General features: G+C 41.6%; 1 protein-coding gene across 4 annotated transcripts; it reads right to left on the reverse strand.

Moving 5' to 3' along the window:
- Positions 1 to 254: 254 nt before the first annotated feature.
- On the reverse strand, positions 255 to 21,206 carry gne (glucosamine (UDP-N-acetyl)-2-epimerase/N-acetylmannosamine kinase). 4 transcript variants are annotated; one of them, XM_037763543.1, is made up of 15 exons: positions 13,890 to 14,357; positions 8,043 to 8,066; positions 7,860 to 7,931; positions 7,472 to 7,620; positions 6,998 to 7,244; positions 5,925 to 6,132; positions 5,682 to 5,834; positions 5,386 to 5,598; positions 4,950 to 5,037; positions 4,056 to 4,266; positions 3,089 to 3,218; positions 2,750 to 2,971; positions 2,207 to 2,389; positions 1,716 to 1,832; positions 255 to 1,577 (listed from the first exon to the last, which is right to left on the reverse strand). In XM_037763543.1, the coding sequence occupies exons 1-15, from the start codon at positions 13,926 to 13,928 to the stop codon at positions 1,342 to 1,344; spliced, it is 2,292 nt and encodes a 763-aa protein (XP_037619471.1). In that variant the 5' UTR covers positions 13,929 to 14,357; the 3' UTR covers positions 255 to 1,341. The 4 variants fall into 4 exon arrangements, with proteins under 4 accessions (XP_037619471.1, XP_037619470.1, XP_037619473.1 ...); XM_037763542.1 differs by having other exon boundaries at positions 8,043 to 8,090; XM_037763545.1 differs by lacking the exons at positions 8,043 to 8,066; positions 13,890 to 14,357 and adding an exon at positions 21,042 to 21,206.
- Positions 21,207 to 21,413: the final 207 nt, after the last annotated feature.

A 21,413-nucleotide genomic window follows, 5' to 3' on the forward strand; every position in this document is an offset into this window, starting at 1 on the left:
CATTATTCTACGATAAAACCTTTTTTTTTATTGGGCATATTTACCACTAAACATCTTCACCTTTATTTCCAGGCTGTAAATGCTGCAGGAAAAGAGATTTGTGTTCTGAATTGCTGTGCATTGTAACAGTTTAATGTGTAGACATCAAACTAAGAACTTGCACAAACACCCAAAGAGTCCATATTGTGGACTCGGCTTTTGCAAAAAAGAGTCAGCAGGATTTGTACTCTGCAGAACATCCATATCATCCTTGATTTCCTCATTTAAATAAACGTTTATTTCTTGTTTATATCTTAAACAATACCATACATTTATTCAAACATAAACCAAAAAAAAATTAAAAAGACATTCATCCAAAAAATTTCAGTCAGCATGTTATGACCAATTACATACAGTGTAAGTATTTTTGAGATAAAATGTATCTTCAAAAGGCATGATGAAAACTTCAAATCTTCATAAGGTCTGTGGTAATGACATGCAAAACAAAGAAAAGGCCTTCACCTGATTCATGCAAAAGATTCGCCCTCAGGCCCTCCTTATACGATAGCAGCTCGGCTGTAGCAGATGCCACCTTAACATCTCATTAATAGCATTTCAACTGATTTTTCATTAACCATTTCTAATCCGTAAGCCTTCAAGATCACCAACCACACTAACAATCATCTTTCAGTAGTTCATTTCTTTTCCCACACCTTAAATAATTTAATTAATAACAAAACATGGAAATGTAACATAACTTGTCAGTTATATATGTATCTCAATAACGGATCAAATTGAGAATTAAAAACTCAATAAAAGATTTAAAAGAGAAGTGAGACAGCAAGCAAGTCAGGAGAGCTGAGAGGAAGCTTACAGGAGAATGTTTCGGCAATATTTTGGTCACATCTGATACCAAGCTTTCTATAATGACAGACTTTTCCATCCACCCACATCTCATTACACGTAGAGTGAGTGAGTCCTACGTCATGCGTAGTGCGTTATTATATCTTTTACTTTGTAGATAAGGAAGGCATTTCTGGCCCGTGCAATGGACCCACTTAACATATGATGTATCCAACATCTGGCCTGGTGACGGTACGATTCTCGCAGGGAATTTGTATTTTTGTGGAAAACTGCCTTCATCGAGGTTATCAACAAGCAAAATGTATACGTATACATTTTAAAAATATTTAGTCTGCGCTAACACTGATATGATGGTTTGAACACATTGTCATTGTCTAGCCTTCAAAAATGTATCCCCTAGATATGCTTATGTATCCATCTGGGCAGTGCAGGTACTACATTCAGTTTTGCAGTCCTTTTGTTGGTAGCGGTCCTTCGTAAAAATCAGGACGATATCCTTCAATATATCCTTCTGGTTGCGTAGTCTAACACCATGCTGGCCGCTCCAAGTAAAGCAGGTTCCTCCAATTCTGATGTGACGACCCTGATGTTCTGGGCAGAGGCGAGGGCTCTCTGAGAGATTACGTGCTGCACCGGGTCCTGGTAGTAAGAGGCCAAGACTCCGGACAGAATCACCAGCGTGGGGTTCACTGTGTGGAGGATGTTAATGATTCCCACACCTAGCGCTGTGGAGGCTGGAGAGGGAAAGATGAAAAGAGGGAGAAATTAGATTTTTCCTCGTTTTAATAGCAGGTTTTATGAGTGTGATGCATGAACTCTGAACTCATTTTGTTAAACAATGGAAATCATTTGAAATTGCTTTGTGCTCTGACCTTTATTCAGAACAGCGTCAGCTTTGCTGTTCCCCAGTTTGGCTGCGCTGATGAGGTGGGCAGCAGTGATCGGCTCCTCGAGCTTCATATCCATCCCCTCCACCATCAGCACGTCCTCTGAGAGACACAACAACACACAGGTCAGATGTATGTACAGTAAATGATGAATGATGGTATGAAGCCCTTTGAGACAAGGAGCTACATTTAATTAACTTGTAAGATAAATTACTTTATTTCTAGTTTAAAATACAAAGGAGGACAAATAAATGACTTAAAAATTCCTCCAACCAACCTATATGCATGCTTGTGTCACCTGTGTGTGTGTTATGTGGACATTTTTTGTGTGAGCTATTCCTTTATGCACATACAATGCCGAAGGGAGAACAAACAAAAAGAGTTGTTGTCAGGGTGTATACAAACACACTATGTTTAGAAGACACACCTTTGTCTCAGCACATTCCTTGAAGCTATATACAAAAGCAAACACTCACCGTCGTGCAGCCTTTTAGCCTCTTTCTGCAGAGCCAAGCCGGACGCGTACGACTCTATGCATCCTCTGCTGCCGCACGAACACTCGGGGCCGTCTAATGAAACCATGATGTGGCCCAACTCTGCAGCGCAGAAGGTGCTGCCGTGAATCAGCTCGTTCTGATGGATAATCCCTCCTCCAATACCTAAACACACACACACACAGAGTCAACATATTTACTTCCACAGTAGTTAAAGACAGTCAGTACAATCAGCTCATCAATTACTCCTAGACTAACATTCCCCAAACACCTGAGTTAGCCACAAGCTACAATTTCGAAAGCAAACATGGTGAATGCTACTGTTCTGTTAAGCGTATTTTAAGGTGGCATGAGTGCAAACAGCCAACAAAAAGATGATGCCCCTTTCTTCCAAAATACAGTTGCATTCAAAAATAAGAAAAAATAGGATTATGACAATTCCACTAAATGTAATTATTTATACCGACCCTGCTGACACTGATAAAGAAAGACCGAATGATTGAATGAATGAAAATCCTGACTCGCCTGTTCCTGTGATGACAGTGACAAAGTTCTCCACCCCTTTGCCGTGACCAAACTTCCTCTCAGCCAACGCAGCACAGTTACCGTCGTTGTCGACCCACACGGGTAGCTGCAGGGCGTCGGAGATGGGTGTCCTCAGGTCCACCGAGGACCAATCCTGGATCAGCTTTGTGGAGTGCATGACCACGCCTTCTTGTGGGTTTACACGGCCGCCAGTGGACACTCCTGAGATGCAGAGGAGAGATCTTAGAAGAGCTGTGAGGTGATAGTTTTATAGTGTGCGTTTGTCGGCATCACAGCCGATTTTTCATTGAGGGATGTGAGCGTGCGTTTTTTTCATACCAACACCGAGTATTCTGCAGTTGTGGCTGACGGCGTCCTGCGAGGCGTCTGCACACATCTTTAATATGAGCTGCATCCTGGCCTCGAAGGTCTTCGGATTGGACTGAGTGTACTTCTTTACTATTTTACCCTGGACAGAGAGGGAGGTAGTGAAGGGAGGAGGGACAGAGTGGTGGCGGGGGAGAGAAAAGGGACGATGGTTTTATAGCAAAATTGAGGCACAAATGTAATCACAATGAAGACACAGTATCTGTAAGGATATTACGGCCTGTAAATCATTTTTAGCGACATCTTTGAAGGTTTTATTGTTTTAATTTGATTCATAGCTTTGTTGACAACCATTTAAAAGAACACGCCTTCATAATTGGTGCCTTCAAAAGAAAGGCGTGAGCTCGTGTTTACAACATGGGAAGTCGTGTACACAATAAGCGAGGCGTTCGAGTGGTTAAGTCATGAGAACACTGCTGCTAAGCAACGGCAATATTAACGTTACTGTCAGCGTCTAGAAGCCACAGAGGCTAACCATTTAGCAAGCTAGCAATAGGGTAACAGGCATAATGACAGATGAAGAAGATGAGACCGTTGGGAATATCAACATTTTCCTCAGACATATTATAAAATTATGAAGGAAAACAATATAAGACTAAAATTACAATATATTACTTTATTATACACCGAAAGATTAACCTCCCTGGCCTCCGCCATTTCTGACAACGTCAAGAAACACGTCACAACTCGTGAACTCGGAGCTTTCAGAAACTTTCCACTTACGAGGTTGTGAATACCACAAGAGGGGGGGTGGGGCGTTCACCTGGATTCAACTGGTGAACACGGTAAATATGACCCAATTTGAAGGCACCAAATGCCAAAGAGAATTATCTTCATGAGCAGTTGCCAGTAGCATTGTGACAAATACATTAGGCTCATAAAAATGGAGAAACAGGATTATAGTGTCTATGCAGCGTACCCTCATGCTGATGATCGCCACCCTGAGGTTGGTCCCTCCCAGGTCTACGGCCAGAGCACTCTGCGTCTCCAGGATGTGATCGATGTCCTGGGAGATGGGGTCTTTCACCGGAGGGAAACAGAACGTCTTCTGGAGGGGCTCATCCAGGTCAATGGCCTGTAAAAACTTGAGAATACGAGGCACTGCGTTGCCGTCGCCATAAATCTTGGAGCTGGTGGGAAACAGAGGAACATGAAACCACATCAAAACAAAATCACGTCAAGTACTGCATGTAGCAGAAGAAATATGCTCAAATCATAACATGGCAAACTCCAGACAGCTGTCAGTGTGTCAGTGTGCTGACTTGACTATGACTTGCCCCAAAACTGCATGTGATTATCATAAAGTGGGCATGTAGGTAAAGGGGAGACTCGTGGGTACCCATAGAACCCATTTTCAGGTCAAGAAACCCCTTAGAAAATGGCCATGACAGTTTTTCCTAAGTTTGGAGCCCTCCTTCTCGACAAGCTAGTATGATTGGTTGGTACCAATGGATTCCTTAGGGTTTTAGTTTCACATGATACCGGTATCTTCAACCTAGCTTTAAAGCTGAGCCCGCTACGACCTGAAAATCGCAAGTGTGTTAATGCGTTGCCGTTAAAACAAATTTGCGTTAACGTGTTATTATCACGTTAACGTTGACATCCCTACTACATACACATGTGACAAGAGTTGGATGAAAAAAATAACCAGCTATTTAACTCCGACTTAAATTATATCCAGAGCAAAATGTATGCTTAGATTAAAAGAATCAATGCTTTTAAAGCCAGAAAGAAAAAAGGAAAAGAGGATCTACGAGAGACAAACTGGAGGACAAAGACCCAGTGAGACAGACAGGCAGTACATTGGTCATACCAGGGGTATCTCTTTCCAAACTGCAGCTCCAGCGCGTGGTAGATCTTATTATGAGTGTCGGCATCTCTGACGTGGAGAACGTTTTCACCTGGCGGAGAGGAGAACGTCATCAACACAGAGGCATATTCATTTGACAGAATAATGCTTGCTTTGATTGCTAATAATAACCTCAGCAGCATATTTATCTTCCAGCTACCACAATCCTCTAATATTCAGAACAATAGCTTGTGTCAGATGACAAACTGTCCTAATGAACACATTTTGTAAAGCTTAAAAACGCTCTGTACCTGTATAAAGAACTTTTGCAGTGCTGCATCTTACTTCAGCACGTGTGATGCATCATTAGTGATTCAATCCGTCTGCCAGAGAGCAAATCAGGACCATGATCATGGCAGAGGCGCCAGGTGATTATGATCTTGTCTCCTTTCATACATACCTGTTTCTCTGCCGGTTTGCCTTGATCCCAGGTTGATGACGGGCGTGCCAAAGGCCCCCGCCTCTCGTACACCACAGCTGCTGTTCCCGATCATGCAGCCGGCGTGGCACACCAGCTGGACGAACTGCTCAAAGGGAATGTGCTTCACTGCCCGGAAGTTGGGGTGCTGCTCGATGCCCTTCTTTCGCATCACGCGCACCATCTCCTTACTTCCTGTTTGCATAGGAAGGGGCGTGTCATAGAACAGACTGGAAAAAAACAAGAAGGAACTAAAGGGACCAGTGAGCGAAACTAACCGGCGTCAATGTTAGGGAAGAGGATGAGGGTCTTTTTGTTGAAGGAGAGCAGGGCATCCAGCATCAGCCCGTAGATCTTAATGGAGTGCTGGATGTCGGTGGTAACTGGGTGCTGCAAAGCCACAATGTAGTCACGCTCCTGCACCTTGTCACCTGCAACATGAATAAACACCTCGCGCATGACACACAAACATACTCTGATGCCTATACTATATTTCTGTCCCGTGACTGTATCCCACGTACCCAGCCAGCTCTTGATGATGTCCATGTAGTCGTCTCTGTGATTAGTCGACAGCAGCTTGTCGTATGAAGGGCAGCCGGCCAGCAGGATGCGAGAGTGGTCCTCGCACATGGCGATGAGGTGCTGCTCTGCCCTGCGTGTGCAGCAGGCGTGGTAATGGGCCAGTTTAGTGATGGCGTGACGGATTGAGTCATCAATTGTACCACTCACCTGGGAAAAAGGGAGAGAAGGGATGTCTTATGTCATTTGTCATTTGCACACCAAGTCCATTTTCCGTCAGAAATTGTCGCACGTTTAAAAATAAATACAATGTCATGTTGTGTCGATCACGTTTACACACCGACTCCAAAACTTTCGTCCGTCATTAAAGTTCTCGGAACAGATTCGATTATCAACGTTTTTTCCCATCCATCCAAAAGGCAAAAGAGGGTTCTTTGACCATTCAGAGCCACCGTCCGTGCGAACGTCATCATCCACAACGGCATGACAAACATTCACATCGTCTACCAGCACAAAGCACTTTATAATAAAGAAATAAAAGAATACAGAGGTGCCAAATTTAAAGATAGATTGTGGCAAGTAATTGCAGAACAGCTTGGAATCGGGGATGGTTGCAAAACAAAGGATGTACGTATGATTAGACAGTAGTGATTGAGTTATAGGCAGCTAAACGATAGCTTCTTGCTAATGTCATTTATTCATTAGCCCCATTTGGGACCAGCGCTATCCATTGCACCCATGTAGTTAATTCAGTTTTGTCTCGCAACAAATAGAATGATAAAAAGCATCGTACTCAGTGTGCAATGTTTCTGTGCTTAATGTTTTTTTAATCAGATGAAGAATGAAAAGAAACGAATATGAAAATACAGACTCGATGTGTAAAGACCTTTACAGAGAGACTGTAAAAGAAGCAAAAAATCCTGCACTGTGTTGATCATTTGTCAATTATTCCATTATTGTATTCTGTGTCGCTTTAAAAAGGTAAGAAAATGTATAACCGCGGAGTATACACACCGTGTGTAATGAGACATCAAATAAAATATGCGACTAGATTAATGGAGCCCTGCCTCCTCACCTCGCCTCCCTCCAAGTGGAATATCCTAATGTTCATCAGCGCCGCGGCCGTTGCCAGGGCCAGCGCGTCAAAACGGTCACCGTGGACAACCAGGATGTCGGGGCGCAGCCTCTGTAGTACATCGGGGAGTTTCACGAGCGCCAGCCCGACGCTCTCCACCATGGCTGCCTCGTCCTCTCCTCTCACGATGGTGTGGAGCTTAGAGCCGATGTCAAAGTCATCCTGCTCGATCATACGAAAAGTGTTCCTGCGGAGCGGGAAAGTAGGACAAGACAAGTTTCAAGGAAATACCTGAATAAATGAGCAGTTTCATAAATGAATGCAGATCTAAACCCAATGGAACATCTGTGGGCGATTATAGACTGTTGTATTGGCTACTGCATTACACTGTATGGACTACTTTACTGCTTTGGGACGTCTACAACAAGCTTTTTTTTTTTTTTAGAAGGACGCCGTTGTGCTAGTTGGTCATACCCGTAGTCATCAATGAGATGTGAGCCAAGCACCACGACTTCCAGATCAAACTCTTCAGGGTGGTTTTTGAACCCAAACATGATGGGGGCCAGCTTGGAGTAGTCCGCTCTGTTGCATGTCGCCACACACACCCTCAACTTCCTCTTACACTACACCAAAGACACACAAACAAACAGAGACCATTAGTTGATTAGAATGTAGTATGCACAATACATCTACTTTAGTTGTGTTTTTATTCAATTCAAATGACTAAAAATAATTATTCCACTATTGGGGTCTGCAGGAATATTACCATCGTCATGTATAAAGGCTTCATATATGTATTTCTGCTTCTCAACAACTGGAGAATGATAACTAAATATGTTCACATGGAGCCAAAGACACAAACCTGATTCTCATCTTCCGTCTTGTCCCTCTCCATCTTTCCTCTGCCCCTTTGCATTCTCAGATAGTATAACTCCTAGAAAACAAGGACAAAAGAGAGAGGTGAGATCCGGTAATGGGTTTTGTAAAGCATGATATTATCCATTATATTCAACAACACCCTGACCCACCCACAGGTCATACTCACTTGGGCCTTCCGAATATTCAGATGCTGTAGCGTGGAAACACAACAAAACTACACTAAAAATGGTTTGCATTTCACATAAAGAACACATGCTGACACATTTTGACAAGAGAATGGAAACATGCTGTAGGACAGTGCTGCTGTGCCCGGCAAGGTGAAAGGTCACACACCAACACCCGGTGACATGATAGGAGCAAATTGGTCTTGATGGACAGAAGCCCGTAAAATGAGAGCACCAAAGTCACACCTCATTGGCAGCAAAGGGAAAAGTGTGCAAAAGGTTTTCTCTCTGCTTATTGGCTCCATTATCCTTCCCTGATATATTAGCGGGCTAGTCATACTCGGATGTTAGTGAAGCGATCAAGTGTAGACCTATAAGAACCTTCGGTGTGATTGTGATTTTAGCTGAAAACTGCAATGACATAGTTTCAGCTCCAGACTTTAAGTAGAGCTTTTTCCACAGCAGACATTTGGACTTGTCATACTATACAGCAGGTGTTATTAATAACATGAATCAGTTCCCAGTAAGCCATGACCATGAGCCAGCATGTACACAACCGCACCCGAAAACTGAAGCAGTTACAGTTTTTCTCATTCGCTTTGGCTCAATTCTTGAATTTTTTCAAAACAATAAGTTCAAATTTGTTTGTTGTTCACAACAGATTTGAATTTCTCATTTATTCAAGCAAATTGCACATGTTTTGGCACATTGTGTGCAGAAGAGGAAGTACAATAGCCACCTGCACATGGGTTGCTGATCAAAACTGATGAGTTGACTCTCATCAGTGAAACTGTCGTCCTCTTCACAACTTCTAAACATTATTTCATCGTTAACAGAACATGTAACTCACTATACAAATACATTTACTGTATACTTATAAATGTGAATATAATTTTTCTGTGTAGCTACTACAGTATTGACTTTTCCCAGTAAACTTTGATCTACAGTTGAAATGGGAATCTAAAAAGCTCAGTGTGATTCACAACAGCATTCAGCTAGACAAAACTGACATTCTGGTGTAGTACAGTAAGCAGTCAGTGTCAATAAAACAGGGATTTGTATATTAGAAACATTTCCAGGGTTGACTGCCACGGTGAAAAAACATCTAAACATTTTGACCAGTACGGTTCACACCATGACAAAATAACTTTTCATTTTAGTGGCGTTGGCCAGTTTACTGACACAATAACTAGATTTTGAAGCATGAATGAAGTGTTTTGGGTGAGTTATTACCTTTTGCAAACATGCAATAGAGTTGTGATGTCCCATAAAACAGTTGTGACAACTGCACTTACAGTTTAGAAAAAGTTAAGACGGTTTTGAAAAATGAGCCAAAGCGATCAGAAAATCAGACATAATGTATGTTATTATTTGTACGTGCTTTTCCTACCGTGTGATGTCAAAATGTCTTTTGTGAAAAAATACCTTCTCTTCTCTTTAGCCGTCAACAGTGTGCACCAATGTCACAATATGTCCCGTACATCTACTGTATATGTCCCTCTATTGCTTATCCAACTTTATTTAACTACATAACTAGTGAGAGAATCCTCATCTTATAAATACTTGCTGCCATCTGCTGCCGGGAATGTAATATGACAGTTTCCCAATAAATCATTCAAAGTCTAGGCCTAGTTCTTAAATCTGAAACAACTCCAATTTCCAGAAAATATACAGAGTTACTGTATGTATTCGAGCCGATGTGGTAAATCACAGGGACCTCAAATTCCAGAGCGGATTGAGTGCTTGGAATTCACAAACTCCCGAGGTTAGATTTAGCCACCGGCCGAGCTGCGTTTCACTGCTTTGGACTTCTGGGAATATGAATGGCGGGGTCATTGACACCAGAATGAGTAAACAAAGATAAAAAAAACAGGGTTCCCACTGTGGCACGAATATTAAATCACACCATCATTTCATGATGAATGAAAATTAATGGTAAATGTAGAATCATTAGCCTTTGTGAATGGAGTCTTTATATTAAACTGATCTACCCCTGCAGAGGAGCCAAATCAGATATCAAGACACTGGGTACTACTCAGAATGAGAGAATAACAAAAGAGGGGGTATTAAGTTTAGCAACGTGGAAAATATTGAGGCCTTTATCAATGAAGAGCAAAGATCATCTCAACTCGGCAAATAAAAAGGCCTCGACTGTGCCAAGTCATTTGAGTTCAGCTCTGCTGCTTAAAGAATGACATGTATCAGCCAAAAATCAAACCACAGTAATCCAGTATTGCTATATAGTCAAAATCCCTGACTCGAGCCATACTGCTAAGAGAACAGGGATGCACCGATACCGGATCGGATATCGGGCCGATACCGACTCAAGTAGCTGGATCGGATATGACAATGGGGCCGATCTCTTCAGTTCAGTTCTATGTTTATATATTATATAAATACTGTAATTTTAATTCTTATTTAAGTTTTGACCAATTTGTTGCTGCATTAAAAAGGTTTACACTTTAATTTTAACAAGTTGCTGGTGTACTATATCTAGTATTTGGGCATATGGGTCTACTCTTTTTGCAATAGACTCCATTATATTTTAGGAAAAAACAGTCGTCCCATGTGCCCAAATACTAGATACAGTATGATAAGTATAAGATGTATGTATCAACGAAACTACAAGGAGCACAATCAAGTATTTGGTATCCATGAACTCATCAAGTTGATTATCAAAGATGCAGTGTGAAAAAAAAAAATTCATATAGAAAACATTTATTAAAATACGTTAGCATTTTTCCTAATTTTTCAAAAATCCTAAATTTGCCTATTAATAAAAATGTGATTTTTTTTCTGTTAGATACTTCCCCAAAGTATGTCTCCAAATTTCAAGACTTTTGACCAATCAGAACAAATGTTGTTGCATTTTTCCTTATCATATTAAATATAATCTTTATGCTTAAATGGGTAAAATACTGGTATCGCATCGGTACTCGTATCGGCTGATACCCAAAGCCCAGGTATCGCTACCGGTATCGGGACTGAAAAAGTCGGATCGATGCAACCCTATAAGAGAATATCTTACTGTCCATAAAACATGACCAATCTGGATAGTCATGAACAGGTTGTACAGATCCCCGATGCCAATGAGACTGGTTGAATGGGCTGGCACCTGTATGTGCCACAACAGACATTATTGAAAAGATAATGGCAACACCTGAAAGCCGTTCACCACTGGCAACATTGATTGTACAGTAATCTACATAAAGATCTACAGATTCGTAAAGAAAAAAAGGCTAACGTTTTACAGATGTGAATGTTGCTACCACAATTGATGGGCCTATATTACGCAATCAGAAAAACCATCAGACCCACTGAATACTTGCTCATAGGAGCCCTGCCAGGATTAGGGTGGATCACATTGTGAAAACTACACGGGCTGCATGTATTCCCATGACAAAAATTACTGTAATACTCCCATTATGTTCCCATAATGATTACATAATAGTTTATTACTCCAATCCATAGAGATGACGTATATTGGTAGACCAACCAGGAAGTTAGCATCGCCCTGAGAGAGAGCAGCGTCGGCCGAGCGAGCTATAGAGTTACTGAAGATAGAGAGCGGCGTTAGTGAGAACAAAGCGGTGAATCGGAGAAATAAAACGTTATTTTCTGATTGTTGTACAGTAATGTCACACGCACGCACGCGCACACACTTCTCATAATCAGACTGTACAACAGCCTCACTCATTGAATTTGAGGCCTTTTTGCTGTGTGATAGAGTGCATCTGCGCTTCTTACCTGAAACATTATATCTCATTAAAATGTAACCATATACCTTTTGACGTTAACGTCCCCTATATTACTCCTGTCCTGCATGCATGGCAGCACCCCTTATCTGTGCAAATTCTCGTCAGGATGCCACTGTTTCCCGTCTATGTAGACAGAGAAATTCTTTGCATTTTTCAAGTCATTTAATTTTGCACTTTGCATAAAGGAGTGTCACTATCGTTTCATCATGGGCTGATTGCGAGATTGACTAACTGCCAGACAGAAACTGAAATGCAACACAAAAGAGCCACATACTTTGAATTGAAACACACATTTGCTGTGTGGCTAATGCCCCCCTCTCCTCCTACAGGTTTGGACCTACAGTATGTCTTGTGTTGCATCTTGGTTTGCTGAACGAGCTACCGAACAAACATCCACTAGGTTTTAAATAGCGCTTCTAACGTAATTTTACAGGTCCTTATTGCTAATTTGCTAGTCAGCTGTAACACATTAAACAGCTCATAGAGGCACTCTGTGTAGTTATGTATGTATTCAGTGTTTCTCACCAGGAGACACTCTACTTTCGATATTTACGTTAATGTGTGGACCCCAGGAAGAATAGTTACAACCCAGGTAGCAACTGATGGGGATCCAAACTAACAAATAAACAAGGCAAAAGTGAGCATTGCTCAAGGTTTTTCCCTTTTGGAACTAATGCAAGGAGTTCTACTCCGGAAACGAAATTGAAGTAGAAAAAATCACAGTTTTTGGCCAAAATTTAAAAAAATGTTGGGCACCCTGGACTTCTAACCCCCAAAAGGCACAACTAGACCACACTGTCAACCATCGTACCAAAGTTGAAGTTCCTAAGTGAAATAGTTTCCGAGTTCTGCTCCGGAAACGAAAGTGTGACACGTGAACAGACGGAAGCACGGAACTCTATATACCCCCCACTACGTTGTCGAGGGGGTAAAACAACTAAACTTACGGAAAATTTATTGGAAACAAGTTTGATAAACAATCATTCAAACTGAATTATTGGTTTCCCACAATTGGTTAATCAGATAAAACATGCCATGAGAAGAAGACATCACCTTGAGGGGGACCTTTAAAAACTTGTAAAAGACTACTATTGCTGGCTAATTTGTGCGTTGTGCTCTCTATGAACGGTGCCATTACTATATTTGATTACTATATTTTCAACCTGCAACTGAAGTTCTGGTCACACTTCTTAGCAAAAGTGTAACTAAACAAAATCCTCCTGATATATAACATTAAAGTGATATTATGCAGGTTTACAGATGCCACCACAGCGATAATGGCTTGTTTTTTTCCAACTTCGAATTGGACTCGTCTATATTGTACTTGGCTGAGGTGCAAGTACCTGAGTAAGTTTGTTTACACATGATCTCATTGGCCAACAGCCGCCAGTCAACACCACTATGCCTACTCATGCTCATCTATCTACAAAGTCTTTTTTTCTTCTGTTCAGTAGTAATGAAAAAGATAATGAGGCTGATGTTTTCCTCTGTTAATGACTTGAAGACACTGCTATTTAGTGTCTAGTCTTGGTTAAATGTTTAATCACCTTCATCATCATCACCTCAGTTTTGCTAATTATCTCAGTTATAATCAGACATAATAAACACTCACAGATGAGCTAGAAAGTATTTGGACAGCCTCTTTTTAAGCTTTAAAATAAACTTCAGGTGCAGGCTAAAATCAACGGGTACCACACCGTTAGACAGATGTGAGTGAATGGCAACCCAAAGCAAGTTATTTCAGTATTTGTATGACACAGCCAAAGCAACATAAGACCCGTTCCTTGAGGTTCTTCAACTCTCGTTGTGTGGCAAGTCACACAAAAAAACCCTCTTGGACTAAATACTGTGATTTAGCCTGAGTCTCATTCAGCACGCCAGTGACTTCTACTCAAGCATCACAAGACAGCATCAGCAGCCGGTGTTGTGGTATGGGGGTAGGGATGCATGCAGAGAGCAAAGGCAGGGATGGCACCGCGATAGAGGCAGACAGAGATACAGTGCACACAAAAAAGAGAGTAATGATAGACAGAGAGACAGGAAGGAAGGATGCTAAGATATAGAAAAAAATAAGAGAGAGCGATGACTTACATGTGGGTTTATGCACAAAGAACCCGGTTGCTTTTCCATCCCACGCCTCTGTGGATTCTCAGCTAAAAATCACACCCTGCTCTTTTTCCAATCCCTCTATCTTTATATTGCTCCCTTTAGCCCAGCCGCATTAGGCAACGAAGGGAGGGCATGCGCGAGCCAGCAAGCAGGAAGAGAGAAAAGAGGAGAGAGAGGTAGTGTGACACAGACATACAGCTGGGGGAGGGGCTGTGTGAGATCTGGGTTGGGTTGATTTGTATTAAAGCTTGCGATTGGCCGAAGAAAGAACAGCTGCTCAACGTCCAGCACAGGAGATCTTCTCACGAATCCCTATTCTAACAGCCTCCATATCATCACTGACTACTTCTAATGACATTACAAATGTCAGAAACAACATACTTCAGATTAATCTGCAGAGGTTCAGAAAATCATTTGTAAAATATCCAGTGTGATCCTCAGCTCATGTGCCCCACCTAAATTCAGTTTAAAAATGGGTACCTTAAAGTTACAGGAAATGGTTTCTTCCATATCTATGTGAACGAAGAATATTTTTGACCGGTCTATGGATTCATTTAAGATGTTAACCAATTCGGCTGTTCAGACAGGATGCGGCACGGAGGGCCGGGTGTGTGTGTGCAACACAGCTGGACAAACACGCCGGGCCCGGCGCCGTGGAGCGTGCGCGTGTGTGTGTCCAGCTGTGTTGCTCTCAAAAGAGCAGGCAAGAAAGCAGGCCAATGAGTATTGAAAATGTTTCAATTCAGAATCAATGCATCATCTGATCAGCCTTTATAAAGACCACCAATCAAACTATTTAGTAGGGCTGTCGCAGTAACCGCAATTATTGACGAGCCAACCGCAGGGGATGACAAACAACCGCCACAACCGTTATGCTCACGTTTTTTTCTTTTTTTAATTCTTTGCAATGGAATCGCCGCATATTTACTCTATGCTACAAACGCCAGCAGTGTGACGAGGCGCTGAGCGTTGATTCTGCGCTGAGCGAGGAACGTTTGGTGTTTTTTCCGTTCACCGAGAGTTGAAAAATGGTCAATTATGGGTAAAACACTGCGCTCGTCACTTTTTTACCCAGTTGTCCAATCACAATGGAGGCAGGGCGGGACAAATACCACAAAGACCAACTGTCACAATCCTACATGTCGACTACAAGTACTGAGCAACAACAACAATAGAGGAGGAATGAATACACATAGACCGGCAGGTCCGTCCACTCTCCCTACGCACTTCAGCCTTCCTCTCATCCAGAGCAAGTACTCTACCTCGTGTTGACATTTTTACTTCTGCAGATATTCCATATCATAGCAACCAGACGCAACCAAAGCACCTCAGATGAAAAAAACCTCATTGTCCTTTTGTGTTCTGCATTTAATAATACACAAGTACTGAATTCGTTTTAAAACTCTGTCATTTTTGTCATTTAAAAAGCAACAATATACCTAATCATGACCTAACAATGAAGCTTATTTATATAGCATAGCATAAAATCAGGATAAATGAAGTAATTTGCAAAATGCAATAATACCACATATCACACTGTTGAGCCAATCATTATTACCACAGGGGAAATTCCTTCACTGTAAAATAAAAGGCAAGATATTTACAACACAAAACATTAAAATTTCAGCACCTCTAAATGGACAACTTTCGAAATGCGGCGCCAAAGCTCATTGAGTAAATGAGTATGGTACACCGTGCAACACTAGTCCAAAGGTTTATCAAGCACCAAAATACTGCACAACAGTTAAATACTATGTGCGGTGAACTGACCTTGTCCTTTCCCTCACTTTGGCAGCAAGTGAAGATGTCCTGACGCGTCTAATCAAAAATGTTGTAAAACGTGTCTCAGTTTCTTGACGCAGAATGGAGATGGGCATTAAGTTGTTTAGACTACACAGGTGCATATCTCACCCTCTGTGACCTTGTGATTTCTTTAAGCAAACCCCATGCCACCACTGTTGCGTGTGGGGTTTGTTTCCTGGTACCAGTATTGTAAATAAACCTTCTGTCACAATGACTGTGAGGTGAACAGGAGTAATTAAGGCCACATAAAGTTATCAAACAGGAATGTGCACTAGCACGTATTTGATTTGGCCAACGCAGTGCCTTACTGGATGACGATGCAAAAGTTGGGCTCGGTTTAACGTTTTTGCCAGACAACCATCAGGGCTCAAGTCAATCTGTGGACGGCCTAAGCACAATTGGCTCAAAATACATTGTAGGTGAGGCAGATGCACCAATTGCTCTAACACACGTTATACAGGGTCATTTGAGTCAAATGAGTGGCTGCCTTGTGCTCTGCCAGTTATGTTCAAGCCCCAAGGAAGAGCGCCAAACTTTGAAGCAAATTTTTGTAGTGGCCAAATGGCGGTACTGCATCTTCCATGTCACGTGAGGCCATTGGGCCCAAAAATACTTTTTCCCATAGCCTTACATTGGGAAAGAGTCGACCGTAAATCAGTGGATCATTTTTTTTTAGGTAAATCAACTTCCCAGTATGAACCATTGAATCATTAGGTCCTAAAAATTGTAAAATGCACTAATAAGCCGAATCCAGAGTTATTTCCCTTCCTCCGTTCATGTGAATGAGCCCCAGTCCGAGGCTGGAGCGAGAGCTGGGAGGCGGAGTTAAAGGAAACGCTACTGTGCCTGCTCTATGGGCCCAATGGATGTGGAAGATCGCCTGATGATCCGGGTACTTTATCACTCGGCAGTCGAGCCATTTTAGCTTCATGCTCCGCTGAGCAACTCTCATAGGAATGAACGGGAGCCTGCCTCCAGCACTGTATCCAGTTCACTTAATACATCCATGACAACAGCAGCTGGGTTCCTGGATTGTTAATGATTCATTAGGTTATCTTCTGTGCTTTCATTAAATGCCAGCATTATTTGTGTGTTCCATATAGAGCTTGGATGAACTGAATATTGAGAGCCCTATGCTTTGTCATTGAGGATCTATTGTGTGCTGCTTACTTGTCAAGTTTAACATGCATGGATTCCATTGTTCATCAGCGCTTGAACTCTTATTTGAGCTTGTTATATCAGCCTAATGAAGCACTAGGTGAACCGTGTTGTTCATGACAACGTTTATAAAAGACTCTTGACCATATACTTTTATGGGTGAGCGGCCATCCCTTTAGTTTTGTTAATCATCCCGGTTACAATCAGTCTCTGTCCAGACCTGCACAATCCCACCAACCACCACAGATAAGCCTACACAGACTAGAGCTAACAGACTGCACCATCTGCATGTCTTCACCTCATTGGTCAGATCCTAGCGACCCTATAATTGCAGACATTGATCAGATACAGCTGTGTGGTCAGAGGTCAAATTATGACAAAGCCATAAAAACGATGCAGCCTACTGCGGTCTGCCACGTCCCTGACTCACAGGGGTGTTCACTGACTCACTATTACTCTGTTTATTCAAGAAGTGCAGGGACCTACAGGCTTCTGCTTCCCCCAGTTTATCAAAAGAGTTCAAGGTATTTTATAGACTAAACAAGAGGAAATAATGAGCAGATTAATCCAAAATGAAAATAGTCATTAGATGCCGCCCTCCACTAATGAAGGGAAGTGGAGATGCATTGACCAAGTGAATATTTCTGCCAAATATAATGAACTGCAGCACAGACATGGTGACGTCAAGTGAATATTAGCACACATATATTCCATATTTCTACAGTCTGGTAGCACTGACTCAGTGTTTAACCCTCTGAGACCCGCGATCCTGACTGACTTTATTGTCTTTCAGAGGCTCTAGTAGGTTCAGGTTTTAGGGCAGGAGTGAAGACACAGATATCATATGAAACTAATAATATATTAGATTTATATAGCGCTTTTTAGTGATCTCAAAGACGCTTAAAACTAGAAAAACCTAAGGAATCCATTGCTACCAACCATGTCATGCTACCATGTTGGGAAAGAGGCTAAATAACGCTCCAAAGTTGGGCTACATTTTAGCGAGGAAAAACTGATATGGCCATTTTCAAAAAATGCAATTCTTGCAGAAATCTCCAAATGTCAAAAGTTTTTCATACCAAATCACAGCATGGCTTTTTCTACGGTGTTCCTCAAGGTCTCTGTCACTTAATGTGGTATTAAGGAGGGATTATTGTTAATTTTTTATCAATTCTCAAGTGGTAAAAAATAGTTAAATTTAGCACCAAATCTGTGTATCAAATGATAACAACCCAAAAATTGCTGCAACAACTTATGAGACATGTGAACAAGTGTGATACATGTGGGCATGGTAATGGCCATCATATACTTCGATCATAATGTTCTAAACCCTTATACACTTTTACAATTAATTTTAAATAATTAATTAATTCATGTTTATTTCTGATTTATGACTAGAAGAACTTTACACACAGTGCTGAGCAGCATCTCAAATTAATCTTCAGGTTCTGAACCTTTCAGATGATGTACACCACTTCTATGTGGCATCTACTGTTGACCTGCTATCTCCCCCTAAAGATCACCTGTGCCCCCCTAAAAAAGACAGAAACGGGTCTATTGTGGGTCTCAGAGGGTTAAAAGTGTGCTACGTAGATTTCAGAAGTGGCGGACGAAAAAAGTGAGTGGCCAGTAGAAATATTCAGTGACATGCCGCAGTCGCAAAAAACTTAATTTCAGACCCTGATTCCTGTATTTGAGGGAATGGCAATGTTGGCACTTACGCAACAAGCCTGCTGTAAATATGAACACGAACTAAGTAAACTACCCACAGTGTTGACACAGTGGTGACATCCTGGTACACAAAGGACACAGAGAAGACATTAAGCCAGATCAAACACAGATTTCATGCAGGTTGAATGTGGATTCACTCTGATGAAAGAAAGAGCAAACAAAAGCAATGGACCATGAGCTTCAACCTGCTCAACCTGGATTACATTATAATTAAGATCCTAAACTCTCCGTAACAAACACCTATACGATAGGGCTGTCCCGAATACCATTTTTTGGGCTTTGAAGTTTTGGTGATAAATATTCTAAGGTATTTGAAGCTTCGAGGAGCAGCGTGGCACAGCAGGCTAATATGTTTTTTCTGTCTGTCTGTCGCCATCTCCCCCGTTTCAATGCCCGGGACAGTGCCGCCAACGCACTACTGTACACACATGCACCGCTGCACTCAACAAACAGCGTTATCCGTCTGAGAATAACTAATGTTATTACATGGCGTTGTTGAATACTCAATTCTGATTGGTTATTGAGTGACTGGGTGCGGCATCGCCCTGTCGGGGTTTCTTTCACAACAATGACCGGCTCGCTGTACATTATCTCTTTCATAATTGATGTTGAAAATTAATAATGTTGTGGGATTATTCCTTATTTCGTGGGCTATTTTGGGACTTATACATTATTATTGCACGTTGTTGTTGAATACTCGATTCTGATTGGTTAATCACGGCGTTCTACTGTTTGTTATTTCTTTATAACGGACCGTTGCTATGTATAACAGACTGTTGCTATGGGCGCAGTTCTGATGTCGGACTCTGGCGGACCGTTTTTGTGTCAAATTATTGATTTCTTAAGTAAGTAGCCGTGTAATAAGCGGGATAATGTACAACTAGCGGGTCATTGTTGTGAAATAAACCCCTTCAGGGCGTTGAGAGAACCCGACGCTGAGGCATCGCCCTGTTGGGGTTTCTTTCACAACAATGACCGGCTCGCTGTACATTACCCCTTACTTATTACATACTTTATATATATATAAATTAAAAAACGAAGTATTCGAAGACTAATTTGGAGGTCGAATACAATGGCAACGGTCGAAGCTTCGAGGCATTCGAGTCAGCCCTGCTATCCAATGTATAATTAGTCTTTAAAACCAAATTTATGATTTACTCTCTAGTAGTTACAATTATCACTTATTTTCCTCATACATCATTTTATTTCTGACCTTCAGGACTGAAATCTGCTGTACTTATCTTATGAAGGCATGGCTTTAAGATAAAAATCAACCATCATAAAAAAATAATCCTCTTACAGTGTTACAATTGAGGCTCTATAAATGACAAATACAAGTGAAGGCATGTCATATCTCTGATCATGAGATACTGCCATCTAATGTCCTTTATAAGGAAGCACAATTTGGGGTAATTCCTGTGACTGATGTCCTGTAGGTGTGTTTAGCACATCATGGTCTCATCACATCTCAGTATGTAGATGTGAGGAGGAACCACCTTCATCTCTTGTTCGCACCCATAAACTCAAATTATATAAAGCAAAGGCATCTTTGAGCAGCCAGAAAAGTTTGTTAGCTAAAAGTTTCAGCACCTTATGACAAGAACCTGACTTTTGCACAGTTGTATCCAAACGAATAACTGATTTATAACCCACATATACCCGGAATTAGGAGGAAGACCCACTGGAAGAAGAAACTTCGCCTCTGCTACTTCTCGCTCGTCGCGGCGGACGTGTCAATGTTTTCCCCAAACTAACAAGTAGCTCATTAGAAAACACTCCCCACCACATTTTTACGTGCCATTGTGCCAAACAGCACATCGAGTTTGTTAGTAATCCTGGAGGCCAAGGGACATAGAAGAAAGAGATCACAAAAAAAGTTCGCCTACAACAGATTTCTCCTCCACAGACATGCATCCACACTGCAGGCGAACACGGAAAGTTCTCACCGACTACATCACTTTTTCTTTATCAGTTTATAAGAAACTCACTGCGTAGTTTTCCAGGCGACTTTCTCCCTCATGTGCATGAAGTTATAATGTTTAACTTTTATGTTAAATTACGTTGTTTGCGTTCGTCTGATCTTTTTCCGCGTCGCCTGGAATCCCACAATGCCTTGCGAAGCGATTCGCTCGTGTCCCCCAGGTATGAATAGAGGCGAACTTCGCTTCCCGTTAGCTATAAAGTTATTCTGCTATGCCGGTTGGAATAAAAACCACCGCGGACAGCTTCATATCAACATCTCTAATGTGTTGTTACTGACACGTTGTTGCCTAAAATCATCCCCAACATAAGTTACTGACTGAACAGTTCGCAGTGGAGTAGTAGTTACGATTAGCAGACGTTAAGTTCGCTGGTGAACCTCATCGAACAGTTAGCCGAAGTTATCAATTCTCCCCAAACATCCCTCTATAATTATGAGTAATTAAATGTAGTGACATTTACCTAGATTTATCTAGAGAGAGCTGTCTTCATGTCAGGGCTGAAACCATCCGTTCTTTCACTTCTTTCTCCTGTTTCTGTGGGGTTCCAGTGGTGGTTAGTAGTCCCAGCAGGGCATCTGGGCACTCAGGCGAAGTGGGGTCGCTTTGTGAGCTCTGGGCGGACCGTCAGTAGCTAACTAGACCGGATGTGCGTGGATCGGACCTTCATAATAAAACACCCCAAAATGGAAAATGGGCAAAAAAGAGCATCACCTCCCTCTTATGCCAGGAAGTTAGCACAAAACACCTATACACATAAACACTGTACATATATACACTATATATAATAATAATAATAATAATAATAATAATAATAATAATAATAAATTCGACT

This window comes from Sebastes umbrosus, chromosome 3 (assembly GCF_015220745.1).
Source record: "Sebastes umbrosus isolate fSebUmb1 chromosome 3, fSebUmb1.pri, whole genome shotgun sequence".
In the NCBI taxonomy this organism is placed as follows: domain Eukaryota; kingdom Metazoa; phylum Chordata; class Actinopteri; order Perciformes; family Sebastidae; genus Sebastes; species Sebastes umbrosus.